Genomic DNA, 23,236 nt, shown 5'->3' on the forward strand with positions numbered 1-23,236 from the left:
GTTCCATAGCCTCTCAATTAATGCTATAGATCGGGGGTGAGATGGCGCGAAGCACCTGCAGGCTCTCAGACTGCCTCGCGCCCCCGCACACGGCAGGAGGGCTCTGCCCGCGCCCTGTCCCGGAGGCCCCGCCGGGACCAGAGGTGTCTGGGGGCCTGGGGGCCTCAGTGGCACCGCTCCCCCGGGGCCGCCGCGGGGGCAGTGGGCGCAGGGGGGGCCCCGTGCACCAGTGCTGGACTCGCAGGCACTCCCAGGTGGCAGAGGTGCTGAGTCGGCCACAGGTGGAAACCAGCTTCAGAGAAACCAGAGGTCTCCTGGAGGAGGTGGTCCCCGTGGTCTTTTCCAGGGCGTCCCACCGGGGGGATCCAGCAGTGACATCGGAGGCGCCAGCAGTGTCAGGAGCGGACGGCAGTGTCCTGGGGCACGCTGCTGGTGCCGAGGCCACCCAGACACCCCTGCCACCTCCCAGGCTCAACGGCCTGGGGCAGGCAGGGGCAATGGGTTTAAAAATGAGACCTTCAAACAGGATGCAGCTAGCACAGTTTCACGAGTGTGAAACAACTTCAGTGAAAAACATCGAACGCTGCACAGAACATGCGTGGGTAATTGCTCGCGCATCAGTGCTGCGAGCTTGGGTAATGTGCAATGGAAGTCAGCCTGCAAACTTCTGAGCAGAAATCCTGCTTTCGGTGGCACTGGTCTGTGGCATATGCTCCCCAAAACTTGGAGGTTACGAATGCACTGGATGCAGTAAACACAGACCTGCTGAGCAAGGCAATAGGAGTCTGTGAGAAGTACCTGGAGACATGCCGTAACGAATGATCACAGGCAGAATGGTGGAAGGTGTGTGAACTGATTTCTGGTGCAGACCACCAAAGCATCCTTCTGTGTTAGGAGTTATAACAGGACAGAAGACATATTGTGAAGAGGAGTCCTGGTAAGAATGGTATATGCTGGAAGGGTTATTCTGCCACTATTGAATTATCATCAGGCTTTGTGATCACCATATATGAAAAATTTCAAAAATCAAGATATACCGCACCCAACATGGAAAAAGTTATGTATAATGTAACATTTAGAGTTTTTCTTAGAGCTGGCTCAGAATCTCTCTACAAATATTTGGCACAAAGTGAGAAGAAAGGAAGTATACCAGTATTATAAAACAGAATAAGCAAGATGGCCTAGATAATTATAGACATGTCAGCCCAACATCAATGCTGGAAAAAATAACAGAACAGCTGTTATGGAAGTTAATCAAGAGAGAGCTAAAAGAATAAAATATAGTCAGTGATGGTTTGCAAAACTAATTATCCTCCTTTTGGACAAGATTCCTGTTTTGAAGTCTCACAGGGTGCTCCAGGAAACGTCATCGGCATCTCTCAGGGCCAGCGTCCCCATGCCCCACGGCCATCCCTGCAGACAGCCGAGTGACCAGGGCACCCTCACCGCTTATCACGACATTTTGAAACCTTTTAACCAGCTGCTTTTTAACCCACTGGGTATGTGATGTGTTGACTTTTTTTTAATCAAAAATACTGCGTGTGATGGTGCTGCCTGTCCTGCAGCACGGGGACACAGTGCCCATTTGTTGCCAGCAAGTGAATTGGGGTCGGTGCTTGTGGACCACTGGGCAGAGGCTGTGGGTGCTGCCTGGCCGTGAGCACGCTCCCTGCCCGGCGATTTGGGGCTGATACCACGATGACTGGGGAAGAAGTGTGTTACAGACAGGCTGAGCGGTGCAGGGAAATCAGGGTGCCTTGTTCAAATAATCACTCCAACGTGCCCACGTGCAGCATCGTGTCTGAGGAGAAGAAACCTGTCTGCAGGACTGGGGGACCTGTGTTTGCAATTGGCAGGGTCAAAGGGGGTTGTGGAGCCTTGCAGGTAGCTGGTGGGATGGAGCTGTCAGGGCAGCCCTGGATGAAAGGCTCCCTGCCCCGAGCAGGGTCCCTGGCCCTGAGCAGGGAGCTTGCCCTGCCGGTGGGCTCAGCGGCAGGCGGGTTCTCTGCCGGCCGCTGCCAGTGCAGAGCCACCATCACCTGGCCCAGGTGGGGTGCGAGAAACTGGGGGGCCAGGGAAACCGGGATGCTGAAAGTGCTAAAGAACAGCATCCGAGGCAGCAGGCCTGATGGAGCTGCTGGCGGCAGAGGGGAGGGGAGATGTGCTGCTCTGGGCACGCCTGCTGCTGGGCACAAACCTGGCGAAGGGGATTTTCTGCTTAGCAGGGGTTCAGGGAGGTCAGAGAGGCCACAGCTTGGTGCTGATGCAAGAATTGGACAAATTTACCATGGATATGGGCATTTTTTAATTTTTAGTTTTATTTATTTATTTTTTTTCCTCAGTACTCTAAATCAAGCAGGAGTTAACCAAAGGAAGTCTTGAGGCCTCTGTAAGGCAGAAAGTAACACTGGTTGGTCCCTTCTGGCTTTATAATCTGCAAATCCACTAATCTGTGGATAAAGCTCAGGCAATGAATCTGAACAGTTAACAGGTTAATTAGAGACCGGATTATTGTGCTTTAATTGAGAAAGAGGAAAAGGACAGTTATTAAGAGAATTAGACTTGACTTTGCGAGAAGCAGTGGAGATTTTCAAGACGAGACAACTGCTCTTCCCCGAAGGGACTGTCGGGAGGCAGCTATGTGCAGGTGAGTGGGAGCGGGCACACAAAGAAATCCACTGGCACTTTTCCACGTGAAATCCAGCTCCTGTTCATGGGAAATGAGTTAGAGAGAATGTGTGGATTAATGAGAACAGTCTCTAATGAACTGAGGTAGACTACACAAGGCAGCCTTTACAAGACAGAAAGAAGCAGAGGAAAAAATACGGGTTAAACTGCCACTCTCTTAGGCTCAGCTGACTCTCAGCCTTCCCCCCAGAGCTGCTGGGAACACCAGTCACCGAGAAGAGCACAAAGTCCTGCGGCTGGTGAGCCCCGAGCGGCGTGCGAGGCCAGAGGGGCGGCTGGCAGGGCTGGCGCTGCCAACAGGCACCCCCTGGGGTCCAAGGGACAAAATGAAGCTTTTAAAGGCGAGGAGGGACCACTTGTTTTTGTTTTTTTGTTTTTTTTTTTTTCCTTTGGAATAAAACTGCAAGGTCTGCAGTTTGACCTACAAGAGGGGAAAGCAAACCTCTTCTATCCCCCCACCCCCACAAAGTAAAATGAGCCCACTGCTGGAGTTTTCTTCCCAGCTGTGCCAAGCAGAAATGCACTCTAAGTTAGGAGGAATGCCAGTGCAGCATAGTAAGCTTCTAGAGCATAAAATCTCCTTTTCCTGGTCTCCCACCATCTCCACAGCAGAAAATATTTTCCTAAACCTTGCAGAGCGAAGTTATACCCTTCATCCTGACCATGGTCCCTCATGCGTGCACAGGATGGCATGGTCTTTAATTGCACTGCATTGTGTTTTTCTGTAGGACGCTGTTCTTCTTCCAGCTCCCTCCAGCACAGCAATCCTCTGGAATTACATTGCAAGATCAGAGGTTTTCTGCTTGGATCTCTTTACTTAACAAAAAACCACCTTCTTCCACTGAATGACCTTACAGCCTCACATCCCAGAGTGGAGAAGGACAAGCACTGTTCTGCTGTAATCTCATTACCAGCAATTCTCCCGGTGACTTTCCTGGAAGAGTTTTATGCCACCATTAAACACCCAGCCCTCTGGGCAAGGAACTCTTCAGGAAAATCAGGGTCACAGGCAAAACTGGGGGCACAGAGGCGCTGCTGTGTGTCTGCGCTGCCCATGTCCGTCCCTGTGGGCAGCAGCATCCCAGGGTGGCTGCACAGCCCTGAATCCTCAATGCTCTGCCTGTCTCCGCTCTCCGGGAGACAAAAGCTTCTTTGCCAAGCAGGATTTATTTCTGGCAGGGTAATCAAAACACCTGTTAATCATGTCTAAGTACCACAGTTAAGAGCTGGCCTGAGAAATAAAAGGTATGCCTGATTTTGGGGGCTTGATTTTGGGTTGCCTGATTTTCAAATGTGTTTGCTTTGCTTTTGGTGTTGATAACTGTTTTGCTTTTTTGTTTATCTTAATCTATCGTGATAAAGTATATGCACCAATTCATGTTTGCGATACAAAGACGGAATAAAAAGAAAAGGTGGGAGGCCTGCCAGTGCTCCTCACAAACCCGAGATCTCTGACATGAGAACCATCATGCACATTCACCGGGCTGAAAGCTGGGTCAGCTGAACAAAACGGGGTGGGTGCCTGGCAGAGGGCAGGTGAGAAGCCCCTCTGGAGCGGGGCTGTCGGCAGCCTGCAGCAGGCGCCGCTCCATCACCAGCCCACCTTGGCCTCAGCCTGACTCTGGCACCACGGTTAGCGGCAACGGCAGGTGTCTGACACTGCCGTAGCGAGGATCCCAGACTTTTATGTATTTTGCACGTTCTCAAATATATTTAAAACCTAGCTTTCATGTGTAGACTGCAGGTAGTACATTCTGCCAGACAGATTTTCATTGCTCTCACAATAGCCATGTACTCAATCAAACATGCTTGTAAGTAGTATTTTACCGTCGCCCCTCTGCAGCTACATCATCTGGGAGGAAGTACAGCATCACTTAGAAGATGGACAGGACAGCTCGCTACAGCATGCTTCTGGCAGGAAGTTAATTAATCCTGTTTTACACAGCTGTGCCAGCCGAATCCTCAGTACAATAGTTGCAGCATTGTCATCGCCAGTTTCCTTTTATTATAGCCCCAGAGTAATGAAAACATAATTACTCCATGGGCAGCAAATGTGGATCCCCTCGTAGCCTACCTGAAATGCCTTTCGTTTCCAGCTGTTCTCCTCAGGCTGTGCGAGCAGCTCATCAGACAGGCTTTTCTACAATATTGTAGGATATTATGGACAGGCTGAGGGTCGGTCAGGCTGGCTGTCTTTGCCTTGGCTCAGTTATTATCACTTTCTAAATTTCAAACTATCTTTCCTTTGCACTTGTGCTTCAGTAAGACTTTTGAACCTGCAGTGAGGCTTCAAATCAACATTAGAGAGAGCAGGTAGGATTACCGCCTGTCTTCTCACCCTTGCTGTTACAGAAGGTGTACCTTGCACCTTTGTCCTCTCCCTAGAAGTCACAGGACGGATCCATCTGTGCCTTCCATGAAAGACAAATGACATCAACAACAGCAGCACAACTGCTTCTGGCTCAGTGGCACACGTTTATGCATCAGTGGAGGAAATCACGTGGCTAATGCAGTCGGTGCAGGCAGCACATGTGCTTAAGTGAGCATTGACCAGGAACACACCATACACCACGCTATTCAGAGCTGATACGTTTTGAAACTAAGCACCATGCTTTTATATTCATTTTCTTGTAAACAACATATTAGGATATTTATAGGGTAAGGAAGGGAAAAAAGCCCTTGCATCCAGTATTTATTTTCAAGTATCAAACCAGACAGAGTTTCGGTTGCAGCGCAGCAGCTCCTTTTAACACACTTCTGCCTAACACACGCTCACCTTGGCACCGTACCTTTGGGGACTTCAAAGCTACTTTCTATCTAGCTCTGCCAATCTCTGTGCTGTGTGTCGTGGTATTACATTGTCTTACCTCTTGTGTTGGTGAGTTATCTTAATCACAGAATCACGGAATGTCCCGAGTTGGAAGGGGCCGATAAGGATCATCGAGTCCACCTCCCGGCACCACACAGGTCCACCCCAAAATTCAGACCGTATGACGGCTCTTTAACACAAGAGATGAGCGCTGCCCGTCTCCAGGTGGATAACTGAAGGCCTCGGTAGCGCTATCGGCGGGTCGGTGCCTGTGGCGCACGCAGCCCCCAGGCAGAGAGCAGCCGGGCTGTGCCAGGCGAGCAGGCGGCGCGCTGCCACGGGCTGTGCCTGACCCGCTGCGCTGCCACCGCCTGCCGATGCACGTACCCTGAGACGTGTTTGCGCAGCCGGGCTTCGGGCAGGTACCGGTGATGCCCCTGACGTGCCCCTTAAAGGTCTGTGAGTCAGAAAAGACGGAGCACGTTAAAGGGCACAGACAAATCATTTATTGCCATTTTCAGATAGAGCTGAACCTTGCAAAGAAATCCAGATGACATACACTATAATCCAAGTGATATATGTGATTTAAAGTGTTGAAGAGCCTCGGGGAAAAAGGAAAGAAAAATCAGAGTGAGCAAAAAAAACAAACAGGAAAAGCTAAAGTAAACAAAGAGAAAAGAAACATTACATTTTCAATCTTGTAAAGCTCAAAATATTAGTAAATAGTTACTTAAGGCTATAAAGCAATAAAGATACACAAAAGGCACAGAAACATTCTTTATTTTATAACAAAATAATTAATATTATTATTCTGCCAGCCTCAGCTGAACTTTCAGAGATTCGGGCATCTGAACTCCTCAAGCTACAACACTGTTATAGAACAAACAGTGCTGCATCATTTGATAATGTTGTCGCTTCCTTTGTAAGCAATACATCAGCTTTCTTGAATTTTCTCCCCATGTAATGAGACAAACTGTTATGACAGTGAGACATATGTGTCTTGCGTGGAAAAACTTTGAAAACCACCTGTTTTGGTTCCTTCACCATTAAATGGATTACGAAAGAATATGTAATGCTTTCTCAAGACAAAATATCTCAGAAGGTGTCAGCAGTTTGGAAAGTTTAAATAAGCAAGATGTTATAATTTCAGTTCTACACAAGATAAAATGAACGACTCCAGTTACAACAGTGATGAACAGAGAGCTGTCGGTTTGGGGAAAGGTCGAGCGCTGCTGAAAGGGACCAATTAGTTAATGACTGCAAGACAGAGCCCGGGCTGTGCCTGCGGAGGGGCAGTGAGGAAGGACCTGGCTCCGTGCTCCTGCCCTGGCTGGAGGTCGGCCCCACAGGCAGCGAGGAGGCTGCAGGCTGTTCCCTCCTGCCCCTCCTCAGACGTGCCTACGTGCTGCCTTGCTCACACCAGCATGGTTTCGGTGAATTCTGTTCTTCTTGCACTTCATTCAAACTCCCAGATCCTTTTCTGAAGAACTGCTGCCAAGCCAGGCATTGGCCAACCTTACTTTTCAGATTATTATTTCCACCAAAATCAGGAACTTTCCACATGTCCCCACTGAGCTGGACACTGGCTTTTCACAGAATTTTTCTAACTCATCTGGTATAGGTCGGGTCAGAAAATATTCTCCAGAGCCTCGGGCACCAAATCCAGAGCACTTGGCTGAGACAGGACGCAGCGTTTCTCCAAATGGCACGCAGCCGTATGTTATAAAAAACAAGTGTTAAGAATTCATATGTATCTCTGGGTAAAGAGCAGGCTAAAGGTGTCTGTAGTTTTTCCAGCTCCCTCCCAACCCTGTACTTCTCGTGTGCCGCAGAGCGCTCTGCACGCCCCGCGGGGCTGCCCGTGCCGGCGGTCGCTCTCGGGTGGCTGCAGAGCTCTCGCTGCAGCAGGCAGGGAGCAAGCCTCTGCTCAGTGCGCGTTCCCACACCTCCCTTCGTTCTGCAGCTCCTCCCGTACCCTGTGTTCTTAATTCTTAATTCGTCACGCGAGACACGAGTAGTTACTTCTTCTTAATAAGAAATCACCTCTTTGCAGTTTCCTCAATAATTCAGTAGAGTGAATTAAGGGCAGATCTGCTGTCCTCAGCCCGCAGACAAACATCCTGTCATTTACGTCAAGTCAGCATCATTGAATAAGGTGCGTGTTGAATATCCACTGCCTGAAAAGACTTTCTCAAGTCCTTCTGGCCTGCAAAGGTATGGTAATCCTTGAAAAGTTATAGGAAGTTCTCTAAAACATGAGTTTTCTTCAATGGTCCTGAGCCAACTTGTACCTACTCTATTTCTCCAAGAGCCTAAGGCTCAGCAGGCAGAACACAGGACAATGCCACAGTTATGTTTTTCTAGAAAAAGAGAAGAAAAGATGAGTGAGGACTGCACTTAATCTCCCAGGATTCAGGCTTTCTGATTGTCAAAACAAAGATGGGGTAAAAAAGGAAACCGTTTAAGGGCAAATGCCAAGTGAGTTACAAATCCACCACAGAGAGGACCTTCAAAAGCAACGCTACTATATATCTGGCATTTCACATCAAGAAATCTAGGTCATTTTTCGTCAGCTAAGGGTGTAGCCATTCAAAGAACAACCTTTTCTTCTTCTAAGTGTTGCACAGTAATAGTTTTCTTTCAATTCAGTGCACGAAGATTAAGATTTTAGCTGGGAGAAAGTGAGAAATTAGTCCAATTTGCTCAGTGATTAGTAGTTACAGGTGCCACAGGTGTTGCTTCCTGTATTCACTATGCCCCATTACCTCTGAGCATTTTCTTCCGTGCAGCATTAATCTAACCTTGTTCATAATCTTGGGCAGTTTCAATATATCCCTGCTAGAGCTCACTCCCTTTAGTTTCCTGAATTCTACCAGCATCAGAGGCGCTCACACTGGTTGTGCATGGTGTATCGTGTCACTGATTAGCTTCTAACCCACTAAGCTTATTTCTGTTGTCCTTAAAAGTCACTTCAGTAATTCCACATTTGACAGAAGACATCCCTGATATTTGATCGGACCACTTAAGTGAGCCAATAGTAGAATTATTTTGGTGCTGAGTATTTGATACAGCTCCAAGACCCTGATGTCTGGACTCCTGCCCTTGCTGATTTACCCCACGAGAATATGAAGATAGCATGAGGGTAGCTGATGGAGACACTGGATTGCAACATGCCCTAAGCTTCACCGCTAAGAGACAAGCAGAGCTGGCAGCCCATGCAGTGCACATGAACTCCCTCTGAAGCCAAGGACCCCAGAGCATCTTTCCATAAATCCTGCTGAAACCTCCACATAAAGGAGGCCTTGCTTTATGGTCTCTCGCTGCGCTTCCTTAGTAGTCCTGCTGGTATCAGGTGCCCTGCTGCCCATGGCAGTGCAATTCTCTCATAGATTTTTAGTGCTCTATTTTCAAAGCACGGTTCTGGTTGACATGATTTCTGCCACAGCTAGGTTGGTGCGGTACCAATGGTCTCTTTGTGCTGATATTTGAGGCAAAGTTCTTTTCAGAATAATCAAAGCTATTAATAGTGGTCTGTAACACTCTAATTTGTGCACAAGCAAAGAACAGTCCTTGCCAAACACCCCGTTGTGTAACAGCAACCTTTTAAGCTTTGGTTTAGCTGTGAATAGGAAGGCTGCAAAATCCACCCTTGATAGGGCAAGAAAACATAGTATCTTTAATTAGTCTCTAAGTTCATCGCCAGTTGCTGAATGGAAGATGATAAATGAAGAATATTGCAAGGAAAAGCCTGTCTCCATGATATTTTTAATTATGAAGCATTTCTGGTGTTACCAGGCTATTGTAAGAAGATGCATTTTCACAAATATATCTGGGTAGTCAAATCTGTGATGAGAAGTCTGAAGACTTGCTCAGCTGATGGTTCTGAAGTGTGTTGGGTTGCTTAGATTTTACTCTCATCGTGTCCCTTCAGCCTGGCCATAAAAATCAAAGTCACAGTAAGACTCTTCCAGAAGCTGAAGGAGGTAACAGCCTACAGAAACTGCATTGCCATATCTGGTTTTAAAGCAGGACAATGGCTACAGTATTAAGTTTCTAAGAAACCATCTCCTCACACCAACCATGATAAACAATTCTCTGCTTTGGTCACAAAGCGGGAAAATATGATGAAAAAAAATAATACTGTTGTCTGTCATCTTATCCTGTGAATCTTGTTCGACAATCCACTCCAAAATGTTCTTGTCATCTTCCAATTTTGTCTGTACAATAGGCTATACGCCCAACCCCCAAACCCTATGGAAACCAATTTTGCCAGCTGACAAGTTTCTGCAAGATGTGCCGGAGTGACATCCAGTGGGATCACAGGACAGAAGAGCCGTACAGCTTTCTGATCCAGAGCTGGGGCCAGGAAGAATTTGGATATTACATGAGGCAAAGTTCAAACTGTTCTTCCCCTTAGTATTCTTCCAGGTATTCAGGACTGTCTGGACCTGAGCAAAGGGAACTACTTAAAAATATTTTAAAGTTACTCCAGGGGCTTTCCTTGGGCCTGCAGTGGAGTGTCCAAACTCAGTTGCCTCCCCAGACCAGAGGCTTACAGGGATCACTCCTGCATCACTCATCTGTGCGTGGGAACCTCAGCAGCAAGGTCTGCCCCTTTGCCAGAGCTTTTTCACTGCTGGAGCACTTGAGTTGTCAAAAGAGGACGTAGGGCACACAGGACCTCTGAAAAGCAGCGCATTAGCTGACAACATCAAGATACGGCTACATGATGCTGGATCTATTCTCCTGCCCGTGGCTGTCAATAATTGCTGGTACAATTGATTCCATCAGGGCGCTCATGACAGATATAGATTGTTCTGCAGCTGCAGCAGATGCATGTGATCTAGCAGTTTTGATACCAGACTGCCTTTCCCGAATCTGAACATAGATTGTTTTTAAAAAGAGCAATGCAGTTAAGAGCTGAACAACCAGCTACAAGAGTAATCTGTGTGCTCTACTATTAGTGCTTACCCTTGAGAGCTGCAAGCAAACTCCAGGCAGGTAGCAAGATGTCCACATCAGGCTTAAAGGTAGGTTATTTCTTCTCTCTTTATTAAAGACAGACATTATAAGTATTTACATATTCAGAGGGACATTGTCCTAGTCTGGTTTTCTGGGTTTCATGTAACAGAAATTCTGTACAAAGACATCTCCAGTTAAAGATGGGACCCAGAATCCAGGTCCCACCTTCCTCTTTCAGACAAAGTGCATACAGGTCCCCAGCTCGCTGCAGGGGAAGCAGTGGTGGAACCCATCTGTGCACACAAAAGGATTTTCAGGAAAATGTCATCCCCTTCTTTTGCCAGATCTGTGATGCCCACGGCTCTACAACTTCTCCCCCCGTCCTGCCACGTTCCCACACGGGCACTGGTGACTGCATGCATCCGCAGACCTTGGTGCTCCTCCAGCCGGCCGTGTCTCAGGCTGCAGACGGGTTCTGCCCATGCTTTGCCATGTTCTCTCCCTAGGCAACCCTCTGCAGAGAGCAATGACAGACAGGGTGGGAGTGACCCTGTTTCCTGCTCTGTCAGCAGTCAGAGCAATAGATGCCCCACAGCCCCACGATTCACAGGCATGAAGCACTTTGGGGTAGAGTTGACATTTGGGTTGTCTTCAAATTCTACAGATGGGAGCCAAGAGAAATGTCTGATCTGCATTCTTGTGCAGCACTGGTGCGCGACGCCAGGTTACCAAGGAATGCCATATGATTTATTTGATCTGCTTTGGCTTTCAGATCTTCCAGCTTTGTTTTGCATTTGTTTGTTTTCTTTCTTTTTTTTTTTTTTTTTTTTTTAAACATTAAAGGGATCACCTGAAGACTGAAAGGAAATCTGAAACTCCATTTAAATGACCTTCAAGGAAATGTGATCTGCTACATCACATCTACCTCAGGTTTTTACCATAAGCTTGTGAACGGGCAGATGAAGCATAGAATTGTCATGCACTGATATCTGCATGTTAAATTATTCATCCTAATTGGTATCTAAAGATTTGCAATATTTGTGAATTTTATAAGAATATATTCTTTTTATTTTTTGTTTTGTTTCATGGAAGCAAACAGCATTGAAGTATTAGAAAAGGAAATAAGAAAAGGGATACGTTTTGCTTCTTGTTGTAAGGATATTCACTGGAGACACACAAAGTTTTAATGTTAATGTCTGTGCATCACTTCTCCCTGCATGCTAAAATAGGTTTGGAAATGCTTGAAAGGTTAAAGCTTTTGCAAATTATGAAACCAAACCATTTTGGAGCTATAAATCCTGCTCATCTGGGATAGTTGTTCTTGTGTAAAACCTCATGTTTTCTTGAGAGACTGAGCTGAATATTTATACTTGGCACATCAAACACAAGGAAGGCACAGAGGTTCGCTTGTCTGCAGTGGATATTTAAGAGTATACTGTTGATAATTAAATGTAGGAATTATAATTATAATTATAATCCAAACTGGAGGATGCCGTCTTTTACGTCCCAGCAGGGGACTGGCCTAAGTCCCCTGGTTGCCCTGCAGCAGCGTCTCCCCGTGCCGCGGCGGCGCTGCCCTCCCCGCGTGGCTGCCGAGGCAGAGCTGGCTGCGGTCAGCCAGCAGGGACGGGTTTGCCAGGAGGGTGTCGGACGAGGCGGCCTTTCCCGTGTTCAGGCGCGCAGCAGCAGAAGCACTGGCGCTACCGGAGGGCTGGTGCATGGTGGCTGGCCCCCCTCTTGCTGTGCTCCAGCTTCAGCCCCCGCCCGTCCGCCTCACGATGCCTCAGCCCCTCAGCTGCCCCCAGCAGCCCCCCGGGAGGTGGCTGTGCTCGCACAGCCCCGTGGGGCAGCACCCGCGGGCTGGCGGCCTACAGCCCCACGCCTGCAGCCGTGGCACGTCGCGAACAGGCCTCGAACTCTGCCGCTGCGACACGCAGCCCCGCCTGCCACCTGCCGCTCCTCTCCCGCTTTCCTTTCCCAGGTTGTGCCAACACCTTAATTCTCACAGAAGTAATTCTGTAGAAACCATCTGCTTTCTCCACATACAGTTTTGTGTGGTTTTCATTTCTTCTTAAATAAACATATTCCCCACACAGTGAAATCAAATCCAGAGAGGAAAAAAAAAAAAAAAGTAAACAGCCTCTCCACAAACACCTTGAAGAACCCACAACTATTTGTGGTTTCTGTGATTCTGGAAAGTCACTGGGAGATGTACAGATGTATCGATTTGGTTGCTGCAGGATGATTTGTAAACGTGTTCCTGGCTCAGGGCAGGCTTTCCATGGCTCTCTTGGTCTTACTTTTGCTTTCCAAAACAGAAACAAAATAATTCCAGCCTTTGTTTGGGAAGTTTAACCTCTCATGTTCCATTCCAGCCCTTCTGCCATTCCTGGACTTTCTGGCCCGCAGTTTTAATGACACAACAGCCCATTTCTCCCTGCTTTGTCTTTCATGTCCTGCCTCATTCACCTTAACTGAACATAAACAGAAGGCAGACATGTAAAAGCAGATGAACAGTGAAAAAGTCACACCTACAACTCACCTAAAATCTCCTCCTTTCAAAATTACATTCACCCACCTGCAGAATAAATTCTTCTATTGTCTTCTGGAAGCCCACGTTTCTCTTTCAACCACGAAGCACAATTCAGCAGCTGTTGGCAGCACATCTTCCTGGCATCCTGGTAGGCGACACTGAACAGCAAGGGGGATTCAGGAGACTGACACCACCAAACACAAAAGAACATTTAATTCACAAAGGAATATGTAATACCACCACTGGTGATCAGTTGATGTTGTACCACACAGCACCAGAAATGAGCACGTTTGTTGTTACTGCTGGGGATGGGAACTGTCTGTGGCATCTTGCAGGGACACTCCTTCATAGCACACAGGGACATACTGGTTCTCCTAAATGTACTATGGCACGGAGTCACTGCACAAATTTCAAAAATTCAGATGCAAAATTCTTGCATTGAGGTTGTCTTCCTATTTTTGAGCTAGGACACCAGGGATGGGGATGCAGAGCCACGAACCTAGGAACCTGTTTACAAGAGAAGCTCTCCAGCACTTCACCCCAGACAAAACTGGTAGAAAGTCATGCTGCCAAGAATAAAGAAATGAAGAAAAGGTAGCTTCTTTTTCATTTGTAGCAAAAATGTGTAATGGTCTTGAAACATTCTTTGTTCCTGCTCTGTAAACCTGGGCTGACTACTTTCAAGTCATGGAATTCCAGTCTTGCTAAACCAAGATGGAAAATGAAGTCTCACCCAAGTCTGAATAAGTTAAATTCCTCCTTCCCATATAAGATGAGCAGAGAAAAATTTCATCCAGAGAGGTTCGGCTGTGTGGGAAACCCAAGCACCTGAGCTGCCAGGGGACCCTGCTCGGCAGGCACTGCCAGGCTGCCTCCACTGCCCCGCTCGGGTGAGCATCCCCGCGTCACTACAATACCTCTAGAAACCTGTGGTCAGGTTTTATACAAGTAACAGCTGGAATGAGACATGTGCTAAATACAGAATTTTAGATTTCTGAGAAGAGAAAATGGATTGAAAGGAATGGGTTTCCCCACAGCTTGGGTACCCTTGCAAAGCCCATCTTCTTCCCATCTTATTTCATTTCATACTGTTTATAGCAGGTGCCTTCTGCTACCACCTTGTCAAAGCATCGTTTCTGTTTACGTCTCATTGACACACAATAAACATGAAGGGTTGCAATTTTTAGCTTTTATGTGCATTTATATGAGCATGTGATTCACTGTTCACTTATGAAAATTTTAGACCAAACTCCTCTGAATGAAGATGCTGCTTTATGTAAATGATTTGTGCATTACAAAATGGGAGAAGCAGTCTCAAGCCATTCACAAATGGTATCTGCAAATCTGGGTCCCAAAGAAGCCAATTCTGCCATCACACACAGTTTTCACCGAGCAAATCACCCTGGCTCCGGTAGTGTTACTTACAGGTAGTGCATTGCAAGACAGTGGGGACATTGCATCCTTGTTCTCCAAGTGCAGTGTCCGAGAGCTTCACAGCCAGCCCATCCTGCACTTTTCTGCTTATCTTACGCGGTTTAGGAAGTCAGAGGTCTGTCACAGGGGACGTCAGGCAGGTTGGTATAATCACAGACCTGACACGACCGGAAATGGCAGGCACGTGGACATGAAACCATAAAGCAAACATTTACATCAGGCGAGGGCCAGACCAGGCCTAAGAGAGCACGGCATCGTATCCCACTGCCGCCACACGTGCAGCACACAAGCGAGAGCACCGACGCGCTGCTGGGGGTGGAGTACTGCGGCTGCAGGGGAGGCAGCCGCAGCAGGAGCAGGGATGAATCACTGCCAGCCACCAGGATATCTAAAATGACATTAAACATCTACACGCTGTCTGAAGAATTACAAGCTGAGTACCAGGCAGCTTCCTAACTGATGCTAGCAAGCTATAGGTATGAGCTGATTCGGTTTTATCTGTTCCAAGCTAAAAAAAATGCGCTGATTGCTCTGCCTGGAGATGTCAGCACAAATGTCTCACCAGGCAGAGGTAAGGGCAGGACAAGGCAGGGCAGCCCCAGCCCCAGCCCCAGCCCCAGCCCCCCGCGCAGCCTGGCACAAGCAAGGAGGCGCAGGCAGCAAGCCTGGAGGAGCACTCCGGGTGACGGGACACACCTGTGTGCTGTTGGGGAGTTTGGTTTCAAAGCTTTGATGTTTCAGGAGAGGACTTTGTGAAGCCTTCTAGTGAGAAGCATCCTATGCCATCAAAAGCAATGCTGGCTGCTGTCCTGTCCAGCCTCAGCCCTTCCACACCGCACCCTAACGCGGCCAGGGCCAGGGCGGACAAACGGAGGCAGTCGGGAGCTCTCCTCACCCTGCTGAAACACAAATGTGCTGCTTACATTCGGTAGCCAGGGTTGGCTTGTCCGTGTCACCCAGACCGCTTGGCTGCATACGCCCCAGCCCAGGATAACCCCCATGAGCTTGGACAAGGAACAGTGAATGGAGCACAGAGGGGTGTGCAACAGACGGCGTGGTTCGGACCTGCTGTAGGAAAGATGCTTTGTATCTGTTCTCCATGATGCTTTTAAATGACATCCACAGTACTAGTTTCTAGTTGGATAAACACTGACAGAAAAGCTCTGAAATTTATCAAAAAAGAAGACTATATAATTTGGAATAGGTAAATTAGTAGAAAAATGTAAACTATGTCTCTCACTGCTTTATAATTAAACATATGTATTCGTGTCAGAGCCATCTTGGTTTCACCACTACATCTGCACAGGGATAGTTATAAGGCAAACTTAAGAAATCAGTACCTTTGGTGGAGGAAATGAGGAGTATTCATGTATTTAAAAAAAAAAAAAGATTAGATTAGATTTTCCTGGCATCCATAAATGTTTCCACCCCTTTACTGGGAACATTTGAGGAATGAATTTACAAAAAACTATTTGTAGAAACCACACAGAAGTATGCAAAACAGCAAATGGAGCTTGAATATTCTTGAGGTTGAAGGCATCCTCAGGGCATCCCTGCCAGCATCCTCAGGGCATTCCAGTGGAAAAAGATCTATTCTAGTCCTTGCACTATAGATTAAAAATGGTAAAAGTCACTGAAAAGAGTATCTGAGGAAAAAAAAATAAAAATAAAGAGCCTGCTTAATAAAATTGCACCTCTCTGCCAAGGAATAGAAACACAATAATTTAACTTATAAAATCAATTATACCATGGAAATAGCAAAGCTCATGAACACAAACTTGTCAAAAAAAAAAAGTGTTTTCACATACCATGTGAAGTAGCTGTAAAAGCAGATTGTGAGTTTTTAGAAACAAGTGGTTAGCATATGAAATCTCAGCCAGTAGTAAGCAACAGCCAAGAAGCAGTAGCATCATCACTATCATTCCTAATTTAGGAAAACATTCTTGAAGAAATTGCTTCAGCCAAATGTGTGTAACATTTGTCTCCAATTTAAATCTCACCTAAGCCAATATGTTACAGGCACACTGGGATGGAATTTGAGATCTTTGCTCTTACAACTACTGAGTTATCTTTGTCTAATCTCAGGGACCACAGTTTACAGCTATTTAATAGGATGGTGAGAAGCAGAGGATTCCTGTACCTTTGGGGACTCAGGTTGCTTTCCAGACCTTCCAGGGGCAGGGTGAAGGCTTCTGCCCCTAGAGCATCCTGCCAGCCCAGCAGAGTGTTTCTCTCTCAAAAGCTTCTGTGCCATTTGTGTCCACAAGTCTAATTCTACACACGTTGCGCTGTAGGAAATGGCTGCCTTAGCTCAGGATCTCAGACTGCTCAGTCTGGCTTTCAACTCCAGCTCTGGTTTTAAGAACATTCAGCAGCTTTCATATCTTCAGGACAAATTTAGATTTTTCATGCTTTATTATGGAGATTATCACATTGCGGAGCAATTAAAAATTAAACATCAGCAACATGGCAAATATGAAAATTCACTTTCTGTCCTGGGGACAGACAGCATTTTTCCACCAGTCCAAAAGGTTTTGGCAACATCTGGCTCCCTCTCGGAAACACAGGCCTGTGCCTCAGTGTCTCAGACAGCAGGTCTGTGGACTCCTTTCTGTTTGGATAATCCCACCTGCACATGCAGGCTCATCTCACTGACAAGAATCACAAGTCGGAAGCAACAGGAGCCTGCTGAAAGATGCGTGGTTCTTCCCTCTGACTGTGCTGGCCGTGATGCAAGCTTTGCCCCGGGCCAGCCTGCTTGTCAGCAGCTCTGTTATTGCCCTGGCTCCGCTCCAGCCTTGCCCAGCAGAAGGGAAGCGCAGCGCGACGCTCCTTGGGCTGGCACGCAGCAGTGGGCAAGGAATGGGTGTCAAGCACCCACATGCTGGAGTTTCTGGAGAGAACCCTTGGCTTTTGGGATTGCTAGTGCTTCCCCTGTGCAATGTGCCCACAGCCCTGTGCAGAGGAGCAGGGGACAAGCAGGAGCTAGAGCGCAGAGCCAAGGCACCGCTTCCCCAGGCAGCTCCGTGCTGCTGGGGACGCTGACGGCAGGCAGCCCAGCCCTGCCCCACTGTGCTGCTGGCGCACGGGTGCTGGAAGCACCTGGGCCTTTGCTCCGAGTGGCCCGGTGCAGAGGTGGTGAGCTGGTAACCCCTAAACGCCACGTCAGAGCTGAAGGCACGGCCTGCGCCTTCCCACACAGACGTCTCAGGTGTGACTGCCCGCACCCCACCTCTCCTCACCTCCCACCACCACTGGAGTTCCTTTGGTCTACCTTCAGATAGCGGCATTTCAGCGAGGATCGAGAGACAAGCATTAATGTGCTCATGTAGTTAAGGCAAACATTGTAAATGGCAGTAAAATCTTTATTTGGCACAAAACTATTAGTGACAATTCACGTAATCAGACAACTGTGCATGAGAATCATGCACACATATGGAGACCAGGGAACTTAAAACCAGGAGATGCTTCACCTCCAAGGAAAACATGGTTTCGTTATGTCAGTCTTTCATGTTTAGTTTTGCCTACCACTTTCGAGAAAAGTTTATTTAAAAATACAGTGTATCCACATACCCCAAAAGAACTTAAGAATCAGGGCAGGAAACAGGTTCTCAAGTGTTAATACATATGAAGCTCTGTGCGACATAAAGTTATTAATTTGTGCAATGACTGCATAATTAATGTTCGGTCTCATCTCACTCTCTTTTAAATGTATTCCCACATTGCATAGAAGTTGTTGGCTAATGAATTAAACAGTTTGATGTTGATGAATCACAATTTTGCCTATCAATATTAAAATATTGCCAGAGGTATGCTTTTCAGTTTGGGTCATGAAAGTTTAAATTGTAATACTATCAAAAATGCAGACATTGTGTTTTGCCAAGCTTCAGTTCAAAAGCAGATGAGTCCAAGTTTTGTTTTCAGATCTGGGATTTGGGATTTATTTTTGTTTTCTTTCTTCCATTGAAGCAATGACATGAACACAAGGTATCACGCAAAACTTTAGATTTATCTATAATAGCATCTGAAACGGAGAAATCCAGTTACGTCGGAAATCTCAAGTCAAAACTAGTCTGTTCTGGTCCTTGGACTATGATTAATGTGGTAAGTGGTACCAGATGGTAAATGCTTTGAGAAGCCTCTGCACTCCAAAGAAGTGCTAATTACTTTCAAGGCTGCAGCAAGAGGATAAGAGAGGAAGAGCCGGCACCAGCCCAGCACTCACCCTGCTCAGGGCAGCAGCGGGGCTCCACTGCCCGGACCTGCGGCGGCTCCCGGCCATCCTCACCGGCCGTCCCCATGCTCCTGCTGCAGCTCACACACCTCGGGAGCCAGCTCCTGCCTCCTGAGGAGGTAACTGCTGGTCTAGAAGAGTCAATAAACTCTCACTGCTCTTCTGCATGAAAGACAGAAAATGCTGACTGGTGTGGGGATAGCCACGTGTTAGTCCACATTTTGGCATCACGATGCCACCCTGGTAACGGGCCATCCTGCCATGCCTGTAGCTGGGTTCAGTGGCAGACAGCTCGTCTCTCCACTAGATCCATGGTTAATTCCTGGGCCAGGCGGGTGCTGTGATATTCTCCATGCGGAGTCATAGGCTTTGTGCACATCAGTTTTCATCAAAGGGGCTGTAAGAGGTGAAAACTATGGCTGCATAAAATGATTTAATAAGCAAAATATCTTGTCAGGAGCCAAACGCTTCAGCAGGAGAGAGTAGAAGACGTTATATCCCTTTCCATAATTTGGGAGACCATTAGGTCATTTTCTGTGGCAGAAGCCACCTGAACCCCACCAGGGCAGCCACCTGCATGTGTAGTCACATTTTTTAAGCTTTGGAAGACCTAAACCAGGGACCAGAAATAAAGCAGATCCAACAGTGCAAGTGCATTTTCCTGCACTCTGCGAGTTTGGGAAGACCACAGCTTGCAGCTCCTTGTTTGAGCTACAGCTGCATCCCCTTGGCTGACTTTGCTGCAAAAGCCATTGTGGAGCTCTCGATGAAAGTGTGTGAGCTTGTGCCATGAGGAGGAAAATATAAGCAAGGACAGAAGTCAAGTCCCTCAGTCGTGACCTGCTCGAATGAGGAGCAGCAGCAGAAGAGGCACGCAGCTCCGGTGTGGGGGCCGGAGCCCGAACTCGTCTGTGCAGCAGGGTGAGACCAGCTCCACACATCACCGCCCTCCTCCCTGTTAATGCTGACAGCCCAGCCACCTCAGCACCAGCTGTTTCTGTTCTTTATTAGCCAATAAATATAATCGATGCATACCTGCAAATTACACGTAAGCCTGCTTCCAAGTCTGAGCAGTAAAAGTGCCCAGATAAAAGCCGTGTGAGGAGCAGGACTGTGGGAGGGAGCCTTCAGGGGGAGAGCAGCTGGGGGGCTAAGGCTGCAGGACCCAGACCAGAGCAGGTCTGAGCTGCAGCGCTCAGGGCTATGGAGCGGGCTGCAGGCTGCTGGGCTGCGGCACAGAGCCATGCCCGGGGACGGGGAAATGGCTGGAAGCCACTGGCTGCTGGGGGACAGGCGGCTGCTCGGGGAGCTCAGCCGGCTGCTGGCTGCCAGCAGGCCGAGGTGTGCAGTTAGCTGATGGCAGCGCTGCTAGGAGAGGTGTTGGCTTTGCTTCGATTCACTGCTGCTTCAGCAGCCGCTGATGGCACAGACCCTGCTGAGGTGGTCAAAATGCTGCAAGATCAGCTGTCCTAATGCCAGACACAGCCTCGTGTGGACTGATGCCTGCTTTCAAGGATTAAAGGTGGAAAATAAATTAATAAATAAATAATAAAAAAGCCAAGATTATGGACACTAAGAAGGTATCATCATTGCCTTTCTGAAGCAAGCTTAGTATGTTGGAAGTAGACAACAACAAGGTAAAGAGCAGATCTGTCTCCCAAAGCAATAAGGGACTGCTATTTCATTATGAATTTCCTCCAGGGGTGGAAAATTGTAACTGCATCATGTATCACAAATAAACCACCAGCAATAAACAGAAACTCTCTTTAAGGCTCAGCAGCCGTCAATGTCCATGATCTTTGGCTGTTAATATTGTCATGACACAGAGCAGCAATGGCTGCTTTGTGACGGGCAAGCCAAGGAGAACTTCACGTCAGGAACATGACAGGGTCTGAGACTGAAGAGAAATTCAGATCTATCAGGCTGACAGCATGCAGTTCACAGAGAACGTGGAGGGCTCCTTGCAACTATTTAATTTAATAGGCAATAAGCAGAGGCTTATTTGGATTACTTTACAAGTAGAAAGAATAAGTTTTAAAAGTCAGTCTTATGAAAGGTCTGCTGCTTCTGTAATTTCAGTACTCAGAAGGTCACATTACAGGAAAGTCAGTGTTTCTACAGACACCGACAGAGGTGAGTGTGAAAGTGAAGTAGTTGTTAATGTACACCTAGTCTCTGTGCTACGGAGAGCAATGCACCAGCAGCACCCTTGAAAAATGTGAATCCCCCTCCATCAAACGTCAGATAAAATTCAGGCAGTCCCCATCGATACCTTGGGGATTGCAGGACCAGCCCCAAATCTCTAACAGCAAAAGCCACATATGACAAAAAGAGTAAGCCCTTAAATTTCAAAGACGTTTTTATCTCTTTCTGCAATGTATTGAAATACATTTTCTGTCTTGCTTGCACAGCACAGACAATGTCCAGCAGACGTGAAGCCTTCCAGCACTGGCAGGGATGGGGGTATCTGACTTGCTTTGATTCCCAGCCACCAACCCAGTCTTGCCTGAAACCCAGCCATTTTTTTCAAACTTCTACCGAGAAAAGAGAAAGCAGTTACCTCTTCAGAGTGCAACAACAGCTTCTGCGTACTGATTCATACAATGAAATGCTGAAAATCCTAAGAATCAAAGCCTGAAGGACACTTCAATACTGGGTGCTTGCATTTGCTTTACAGCCAGCTCCCACTGCTTGGTGAGATATTTTGCAGTAGGCACTACAGCAGTCCCGAGCACTACAGGAGAGAACAGCCTGGTGAGCTTCCCTAAGGGACTGTCAGACTGAAAAATGATGACAAAACATAGAGTAGTGTCACAACCAGTGACGGTTTGCCCAAACCTCCAGCAAGGCTTCTGCTCTGTGCTGCTATCAGCCAGAGACACACTCTGGCTTCTTCCAAGGGAAGGCCCATTTTGGAAAGTTACATCTCCTGGACAAGGTGCTGCACAGTAGGCAGAAACCATGGTGGCCTAATTATCGTAGAGATGGCTGGTGGTAGAGTACCTTTTCCAAAAAAGTCAGCATATGCTGTTTCCTCTAACAGGGCAGGAGCTTTACTGAACCTCCTGGTTTTGAGATTTCTGGCCTCAGCAGAGCAAAGACACTAGACAGTGGGAGAGGCAATGTGAGGAACGGACTCTCAGCAGCATCTCTCTGATAAATCTGATTTCTTTCACTCCAGTGTTGCCAGCCATACAGTTCACGGCTGTGGTGCAGGACCACAGCATGAGAGCTGGTTCCCCCGGTGCCACCTGCATCACGCTCCTGACACCACCTTCCTGATGGCCGTTGGAAATGGGCCGAGTCCTTCCCAAAGCGTGCCTGTGGTACCCCTGCCACCCCACAACCCCCACACCACCGCCAGCAGTGGGGAGCACAGGCCTGGCCGGTGCAGCACCGGGGCACGGGAGGCAGCGAACCGCCCCGGCTCTGCTCTGCACCCTGGAGCCGGCAGCGCTGCGCCTGCGGAGCAGCCGGGGGGCGAGTCCTGCCCTCCCAGCTCCTCCGGCAGGTTTCCTTTGCTTACCACTGGTGATCTTGCAATTTGGTATCAACAACCTGCTGCTTCACCAACATCACGGGGGGCTGTGCTGGCAGGGTGCTATTAGGAATACTGAGTACCTCATTCCCTCTGCAAATCCAGCTCTGCAGCAGAGACTTCTCAGCAATAGGAGTTAGTACATCTCCAAGTGTTTAACCAGGCTAACATCAGCAAACAGCTTTTAGGAGGATTAAGGATCTTTGAACTTACTCTATGGAGAATTTCAAGCCTCGAAATTCTACCCCTAAGATTGTGCTAATTCATACAAAACTTCATATAAATCTCACAGATAGATTTAGGAGTGACAATTCAATTTTTAGTTATTTCAGGGATTACCTTTTATAGAAAGCGATAAAAACATACATGGAGGTTGCTAGATTCTTCAGCTACATTAAGGAAACAGTTGTACTGAATACTGACTGTGCTTAGGAAAAGACCATTTCTGCTCCAAACTACTCACCGTCTAAGAACATCAGATAGAAAACAATATATCAAACCAGCTTATATTTAGCATATTGACTCAAAAGTGTGTGTATTAACTAATCCTTTAAAATATCTGACCTTGTTCAACAGCACTGTATGAAATAATTTTAATAAATGAAAAGTTAATGCAAACTGTGGCCATGCATAACCATAAATAGCAGCAGTTTTATAATGTGCTGTTACCAGTCATCTCAGTAGGCAGCCATGAAGACAGGGGAACAACTACATTGAGCTCAGATATTAAAGACAAGGCCAAAGAAGTGTGCAAAGAGGAAAACAGGATCTTCATTAGGGCAAGAGTTTTGAAATTACTGGTGTGTGAGACCTCCCAGGGAAGAAGGTTTAACTGCCGAGTACCCCCACTCACCAGCCAAGATGCCCATTCTCCAAATACTGGGGATTCAGCTCTGCAGTCTCTCACTTGCTATTAGATATATTGAAGCTACAATTAATCCACTAGCCTAATTTATCATACGATAAAGTCTGCCAGTCGTGAATGAGTAATGAATGAACAGATTGCCCTATTGTACATTTCAGCTATCTTTTAGAGAT

General features: G+C 47.4%; 1 protein-coding gene across 3 annotated transcripts in view; it reads right to left on the reverse strand.

Moving 5' to 3' along the window:
* Positions 1–5,439: 5,439 nt before the first annotated feature.
* LOC308195715 (uncharacterized protein) overlaps positions 5,440–23,236 on the reverse strand; it is a 39,366-nt gene continuing 21,569 nt past the window's right edge. Inside the window, exons 5-7 of one of the 3 annotated variants that reach the window (XM_080593599.1) lie at positions 13,038–13,150; positions 10,469–10,545; positions 5,440–7,857 (exon numbers count right to left, since the gene is read on the reverse strand). In XM_080593599.1, coding sequence (XP_080449725.1) covers positions 7,810–7,857; positions 10,469–10,545; positions 13,038–13,150 — 238 coding nt within the window. In that variant the 3' untranslated portion in view covers positions 5,440–7,809. Of the gene's footprint in view, positions 7,858–10,468; positions 10,546–11,003; positions 12,934–13,037; positions 13,151–17,272; positions 19,058–23,236 lie in introns of those variants that run through there. The other 2 variants (XM_080593598.1, XR_013951758.1) reach the window with 2 other exon arrangements.

Source organism: Anser brachyrhynchus, assembly GCF_964034855.1.
Source record: "Anser brachyrhynchus genome assembly, chromosome: 5".
NCBI classification, from domain to species: Eukaryota; Metazoa; Chordata; class Aves; order Anseriformes; family Anatidae; genus Anser; species Anser brachyrhynchus.